At 37.1% G+C, this 7,764-nt stretch overlaps 2 protein-coding genes across 7 annotated transcripts in view; one reads left to right on the top strand and one right to left on the bottom strand.

Annotated features, from left to right (window-relative positions):
- The window catches only part of Eif2b2 (eukaryotic translation initiation factor 2B subunit beta), a 47,887-nt gene that overhangs the window by 14,468 nt on the left and 25,655 nt on the right, over positions 1-7,764 (bottom strand). The gene's annotated exons all lie outside the window — the stretch shown is intronic.
- Positions 1-7,764, top strand: part of Mlh3 (mutL homolog 3) — a 33,101-nt gene that overhangs the window by 11,779 nt on the left and 13,558 nt on the right. For 4 of the 6 annotated variants that reach the window (XR_005729938.2, XM_078050560.1, XM_021723787.3 and 1 more), the window contains 2 exons: positions 5,674-5,745; positions 7,583-7,694. The exons of the other annotated variants lie outside the window; for them this stretch is intronic. Coding sequence is in view for 3 of the 4 variants with exons in the window: in XM_078050560.1 (XP_077906686.1) it covers positions 5,674-5,745; positions 7,583-7,694 (184 nt within the window). In the remaining variant the exon portion in view is untranslated. The remainder of the gene's footprint in view (positions 1-5,673; positions 5,746-7,582; positions 7,695-7,764) is intronic. 6 annotated transcript variants of the gene reach the window in all.

Genomic DNA, 7,764 nt, shown 5'->3' with positions numbered 1-7,764 from the left:
AGCAGGAGGGGCTGGAGATGAGGCTCAGAGAAGTAGCTAGGAACCAGATAGTCAATGCCAGTTACTAGCTTTAATTTGTCCCGACACTGATTGGAATGATTTGAAAGGTGATTGGTTTTTTTTAGTTATTTGTTTTTTGATGTTGATTTGGGGGCAGTTTGTGTCACATCATATTGCATTTTGAAAAGATTGTTCTGGGTTTTTAGAGTGAAGAGTGGATTTTGAATTCCAATAACTCCAAGAAGAATACAAGGAGGACATTGCAATATCTAAGGAATAGTGGTAGCTGGGACCAGGATGGGCTAGGGAGAAATGAATGCATTGGGAAAATGTTTAGGAATCAACATTTAGGGCTTGGTGATGGATTTCTAGTTTTCTGGCCTACATAGCTAAGTGGACAATGTTACAAAACCAAGTTGGAGATGTAGCAGGCTTGTAGGGGGACAATGTGGTATAAAAATCATGAGTTAATCTAACTTCTCTTTGAAATATTCCAGATGAGATGTCAAGAATGTTTCTGTATTACAGGTGTTACATTAGAGATGTGCTCTGACCTGACGATATTAATTTGAGTTGTCAGCATAAAGCTTATCATTGAAATCCTGGATGTAAACTTTATGTCCTAGAAAAAGATTAGTGAGTGAGGAGAAGTCCTGAATCTAGAATGACTCCAACATTTAACAGCTAAGTAGAAAAGTGTGAACCAGCGAAAGAGATTGTCAATGAACAACAAGTAAAATAGTGAGAAAACAGAAAGTTACGTTGCAAAGCCAAGACTTTGTGCCAAATACTGCTAAGATGTTTAATAAGATGAGGATGTTTAGTAAGAAGACTGATTTTGTGACAGTGATCAGCAAATGAGAGCTTTTGAAAGGAGAGGAAAAATGCTGATGGTACTAATGGAGACTGTGAGGGAGAGACTCAATCTGTGATTTGGAAGTGAGAGACCAAGGAGGGTGAGGGTATGGGTGAGACAAGACTTTTTTTTTTTTTTTTTTGGTACCAGGGATTGAACTCAGGGGCACTTGACCACTGAGCCACATCCCCAGCCATATTTTGTATTTTATTTAGAGACAGGATCTCACTGAGTTGCTTAGCGCCTCACCATTGCTAAGGCTGGCTTTGAACTCGCGATTCTCCTGTCTCAGGCTCCCAAGCTGCTAGAATTACAGCAAGACCAAACTTTTTAAAAAAAATATTTATTATTTTTTAGCTTAGTTAGACACATTATCTTTATTTCATTATTATGTGGTGCTGAGGATCGAACCCAGGGCCTCACATATGCTAGGCGAGCACTCTACCGCTGAGCCACAATCCCAGCCCCTAAGACAAGACTTTTTAATGAAAGAATCTTAAGTGTAATTATGGTAGTCACCCCCCTCTTTTAAAATATTTGTTTTAGTTATTGATAGACCTTTATTTTATTTATTTATATGTGGTGCTGAGAATCGAACCCAGTGCCTCACACATGCCGGGCAAGTGTGCTACCACTGAGCCCCATTTCAGTAGTCACCCCTTTTCTGTGGTTTCACTTTCTGCAATTTCAGTTACCCACAGTCAACCAAGGTCAGAATATATTAAGTGGAAAATTCTGGAAATAAACCATTTATAAGTTTTAAATTTCATACTACTTTGCATCTTCTTCTATCCCACCCAGGATGTGAATTGTCTCTTTGTCCAGTGTATCCACAATGTGTATACTACCTGCCTATTAGTTGCTTGGTAGCAGTTTCCATTATCAGATTGACTGTGATGGTATCACAGTGCTTATGTTCAAGAAATCTTTATTTTATTTGATAATGGCTCCATAGTGCAAGAGTAGGGATGCTGGCAATTTTATTATAATATATTGTTATAACTGTTCTATTTTATTATTAGTTATTATTGTTAATCTCTTATTGTGCCTAATTTACAAATTAAACTTTCTCAGAGGCTTATATGTATGGAAAAAATCATAGTACCTACAGGATTTGGTAAAATCTGCAATTCCAAGCATCCACTGGGAGTCTTGAAACATGTGCTTTGTGGGCAGGAGAAGACTGGTATAAGGAATGTTAAGTAGTGCAAGGTTCCCAAAAAGACCCGAGTGGCAGATAACCCTGAGTAGCAGTGGAGGGTTGGCTCTAGATTTGTAGACTTACGAATAAGTGCCTCTAAAGTTTGAGAGCATTTAATTCTCTTTGTGTAAGTGTGGTATACATACACAATGGAAAGAGAATAAAATTATGGCATTTGCAGGAGAATATCATGTTAAGCGAAGTAAACCAATTCCAAAAAACCAAAGGCCAAATGTTTTCTCTGAATGGGGGATGCTGATCCATAATGGGGTGGGAGGCGGCATGGGAAGAATGGAGGAACTTTGGATTGAGCAAAGGTAGGGCGGCGAGGGGAGAGGGTATGGGGGGGAGAGGGTATGGGGCAGGAAAGATTGTGGAATGAGATGGATATCATTACCCTATGTACATGCATTACCCTATGCACAAATGGTGCGACTTTACATCATATATAGAGAGTTGAAAAGTTGTGCTCCATTTGTGTACAGTGAATTGAAATACATTCTGTTGCATATATAACTAAGTAGAATAAATTTTAAAAATTCTCTTTTACCTTGTTTAGTATATGTCAGAGGTCATAGATCAAAGGCAGATTAACCTAAAGTTCTATCAAAATTATCATGAATTATAGTATAGTTTTACCATACCTAGAAAATTAATAGATTTTTCTCCCTTTTTTTTGGAGTGGTACTGTGGATTTAACTCAAGGGCACTCTACCACTGAGCTATACCCCCACTTTTTTTTTTTTTTTAATTTTGAGACTGGGTCACACTAAGTTGATTAGACTGGCCTTGAAACTACAGTCTTCCTGCCTCAGCTTCCAGAGACACTGGGATTTTAAGCATGCGCCACTGTGCCTGCTCTTGCATGCTAGGCAAGTACTCTACCACTGAGCTATGTCTCCAGCCCTCTTTTTAGGGCCACCTTTTTTTTTTTTTTTTTGGTGGGTGTGTGTGGTGCTAGGTATTGAACCAAGGCCTTGTGCCTGTCAGACAAACACTGTACCAACTAAGCCGTATCTCCAGCCCCATCCAGCCCCTTTTTCAAATTTTATTTTGAGACAGGGTCTCCCTGAATTGCTGCAGCAGGCCTTGAACTTTTCAGTGCTCCTGCCTCAGCCTTGAAAGTAACTGGGATTACAGGCATGCACCACTGACTTCTTTGTTGCAGGTACCAAGGGCGTTATAGATGGTACTCAAGATGGGTTTAACCACAAAATCTTCAGATGTTCAAAGAAGCAAAAGGAACTATTGAAATTTCTCTTAAGAGTCTATATTAATATTGTTAGATACTACCAGAGTATCTCTTGTAAAAGGGTAAATATTTATATGCTCTTAAAAGAAACCAGAGTACAAGAATGCTCTCAGATAAATACATTTTTTCTAAATCAAAATGCAAGTATTTTTTCATAAACACCAAATGCAACCTATTCCTTGATTTAATTTTGATATTTTCATATTTTTAATGGATAAATTGACAGTGTGTTCACCGAGTGGTGAAATACCAGGAAAGTCTTTACTCCTGTGGTCAATTATTCTTTTAAATTATAATGAAACAAATTCCAGGTTTGGCATTTTATGATGCATGTTTCTGCTTACAATAAAATATAGTTGTTCACTTATGACACCCTAAAGAATAAGGATTCAGGGACTGGGGCTGTGGCTCAGAGGTAAAGCGCTCGCCTACCATGTGTGAGGCACCGGGTTCTATCCTCAGCACCACATAAAAATAAAAAAAAAAATAATAAAGATATTGTGTCCACCTATAACTAAAAAATAAATATTAAAAAAGAATAAGGATTCATTCATTTATTCTATAAATGTTTATTGAGTACCTACAATGTGCCAGGTGCTGTTTTATGTGCTGAGAATATAATAGATAAAAATCTCTGTTCTCTTGAAGCTTCCATCCTGTTGGGTTGGAATATCAAAAATGTAGCTTCAGGCTGGGGATGTGGCTCAAGCGGTAGCGCGCTCGCCTGGCGTGCCCGGGTTCGATCCTCAGCACCACATACCAACAAAGATGTTGTGTCCGCTGAGAACTAAAAAATAAATATTAAAAATTCTCTCTCTCTCTCTCTCTCTCTCTCTCTCTCTCTCTCTCTCCTCTCTCACTCTCTCTTTAAAAAAAATGTAGCTTCCATCATGAGTAATTATCTTCTACATTCTGCTTCATTCAAGAAATGGAAGACATCAAGAACACTATGTAGGGGCTGGGGTTGTGGCTTAGTGGTAGAACACTCGCCTAGCATGTGTGGGGTGCTTGGTTTGATCCTCAGCACCACATAAAAATAAAGGTATTGTGTCCAACTATAACTAAAACAAAACTTTTTTTGAGAAGAAAAACTATTTCTCTAGTCAGGTGGTGGCTGGGTTGCAGAGGGTCTTGGTTATTCACATTGGGTTCAGTTCCAACTTTGAGGTTACTCCTTCACAGTTTAAGATTTATTCCATCGTTTTGCTCAAAACAGGATATTCAGTATTCATCAAAACTGGCTGGTGTTCTTCCTATCCTCAAAGGAGTTTAAAATTCAATATTTTAGAGGTTGTTCTTGTGGTTGAACATGCTGTCGGAAAATATTTTTTAAAAAATTTCTTTTTTTTCTTCTTTTAATCTTAAGCTCCTGTGCCATGAATTTGATAGTGCCATAGAGATTATTTTAATCTCTTGTAGAAATAGGAAAAATAGACACTAATTACTTTGATTAAATGCATAAATCTCCACCTGTTGGCCCAAAATAGCAAATTGCAAGCTAAAAAAATGGAGCCCAAAGACCTGCTCTTCAAAAGTGAGACCAGTAGACAGGATCAGCTGGAAGTTTGTTAAATTGCAGAAGCTTGTGCATCACCACTAACCTAAATCAGAATTTGCATTTCAGTAAGATCCCAGGTAACATGTATACCTCCAAAGGCATACATGTTCAAGAAGCCTGTTTAAAGCAGCCAGTGGGCAAACCCAGACATTGCCTGTTTCTGAATAGCCAGAGAGATAAGAATGGCTATGTTATGACGTGGTTGAAAAGCAAAAGAAAAGAATATTTATTGACACAGTAAAATTATATGGAATTCTTATTTCAGTGTCCTTAAACATAGTTTTACAGGAATTCAGCTATTCACATTTTGTCTGTGACGACTTCTACTTAAACTGAAGAATAGCCATGACAGATATCATTTGACCCCAAAAGCTTAAAATATTTCCTCTCTGCCCCTTCATAGGAAAAAAAAAATTCTAAAGTGTACAAGAAATACATTCTTCATGAGTTGCTGATTATAATAATGTCTTAATGACTCTTCTTTGTATTAAGGTTGAATATATAAAGCAAAATTTGTATTTAAACATTAGGAAATGTAGAACTTTAACTTTGTTTTATAAATGAAATACTGACGAACTAAAGAGTTGTTTTTTTTTTTTTTTTAAATCAGGGATAAATTTATTGTTCTCCCCACAATTTCTCTTTTTTAGGAAATAAAAGGTACCATTGTTGTCACTTAGTATACTCTCATGCTTATATTGTTAAATAAGTTGAATGAAACTTTTTCTTCCCCTCCCTCAACATAATGATTATTTTACTCTTGATCTGAGAATTGGAACCTCCAGTTATCCTTATTGATCTTGTAGGTGGAAACCTGCTAATCTTGGTGGACCAGCATGCTGCCCATGAGCGCATCCGTTTGGAGCAGCTTATTACCAGTAAGGATCTCTTTGCAACTAGAAAAGATTTGAGATACCCCAGCAGAATTAGTATAGCTGAAAGTTTTTCTCAGTGGAACTGTTGTGAGGAAACATGCATTGTATGTTAGAAAAATGAAGCTGAAGTCCTTCACTTTGGTCTTTTTTATAACTGGAATGTAATAGTTTAGTTTATTAAGACTTACTTGGTCAAAGGCATATTTGCTATATGTTATTGTCCACCCAGCAGTACCTAAGGTCTGGGCTAATTTTGAGGGGGGTTGAACCCAGGGGGACTTTACTACTGAACTACATTTCCGGCCCTTTTTATTTTTTATTTTGAGACAGAGTCCTTTAAGTTGCAGAGGCTTGCCTGAACTTGTGATCCTCCTGCCTCAGCCTCTTGACCTGCTGGAGTTGTATGTCTCTAGGCTAATTTATTATGTCATTCAGCACCAAGATGTGCCTCTTTTCCCACATGATCTTAGTATACCTTCTTCAAGTTCAGCAGGCAGAGAACAGAAGCTCAGAAGGCCAAATATATTGTTTTTATTTTAAAATAAAATTTGTTATTTAATAGTTTAACCAAATTCAATTATAAAGGCATAAGAAGAAATATAATGTTTCCTTTATACCCTTGTCCCCATCCTAGCTCATTTCTCTTCCCCACAGGCAACCAAATATTAATAATTAATAATAAAATAATGTGTGTCTTTCCAAAGTCAACATATGCTTTTTAATTTTTGCTACATGTTTGTCTTCATGAGGCAGCATGTTCAACCAGGTGGTAAAATATCAGCAAAATCTTTACTCCTGTGGTCAAGTAATGAAAAACTTTTTTTTTTTTTTTTTTTTTTTTTTTTTTTTTTTTTTTTTTTTTTTTTTTTTTTTTTTTTAAAGAGAGAGTGAGAGAGAGAGGGGGACAGAGAGAGAGAGAGAGAATTTTAACATTTATTTATTTTTTCTTAGTTCTCGGCGGACACAACATCTTTGTTGGTATGTGGTGCTGCTGAGGATCGAACCCGGGCCGCACGCATGCTAGGCGAGCGCGCTACCGCTTGAGCCACATCCCCAGCCCCTGAAAAACTTTAATATCAAAGAATTAGTGAAGAATCTAGGGAACTGTTTCGTAGGCTAGACTGGCAATGGTATTACTACTGTTTTCACTTTTTCTTATAAAATATTGGGAAAGATAAAATAAAAACCATATTAGAAAAACTTGCCATTTGAGAAGAAAGCTGATGGATTCTCTTCAGAGACTGGGAAACCCTTCTGATGCACAGAAGAGCCTTCTTGAGCTATAGGATGGCAAACCCATATATTTGCCCAGGAATCTACATTATGCAGCTCTGTTATTTAAATCACATTTACTGCCAGGTGTAGTGAAGCACCTATAATGCCAATGACTCATTAGGCTGAGGCAGGGGGGATCGAAAATTTGAGGACAGCCTCAGTAATTTAGTGAGGCTCTCAGCAATTTAGAGAGACCCTGATTCAAAAAATAAAAAGGATTAGGGATGTAGCTCTGTGGTAAAGTGCCCCTGAGTTCAATTCCTAGGAACAAAAACAAAAACACCCTCACATATATCATCTACAGGAACATTGAATTGTTTGTTTGAATGTGAAAATTAAATCTTATACTCCTTACTTTTGGAAAATACTACTCAAATGAGTAAACTGACTGTATATTTCCTAGTTTGACTTTAATAATGGAAATCCAAAGTCCTGAACTGAACATTGTAAACATATTACTAAGGACTAGAGCACTTATGTCATGGCTGTACCTTACCATGCTTCATTTTTATCTAAACATAGATTTCCCTTCTTACTCTTAATCCGTTTATTTTTCTTCTAATAGATTCCTATGAGAAGCAACAACCACATGGCTGTGGTCGAAAAAAATTACTATCTTCCACTATAATTCCTCCACTAGAGATAACAGTGACAGAGGCACAAAGGAGACTCCTATGGTTAGTATCACCATGAAGATGTGTTGTTGATAATATAAATTCTCACAATAATTCTGTGAGGTATTAAACA

Source organism: Ictidomys tridecemlineatus, chromosome 5, assembly GCF_052094955.1.
Source record: "Ictidomys tridecemlineatus isolate mIctTri1 chromosome 5, mIctTri1.hap1, whole genome shotgun sequence".
Taxonomy (NCBI): domain Eukaryota; kingdom Metazoa; phylum Chordata; class Mammalia; order Rodentia; family Sciuridae; genus Ictidomys; species Ictidomys tridecemlineatus.
This window is presented reverse-complemented; position numbering and strand designations above follow the sequence as displayed.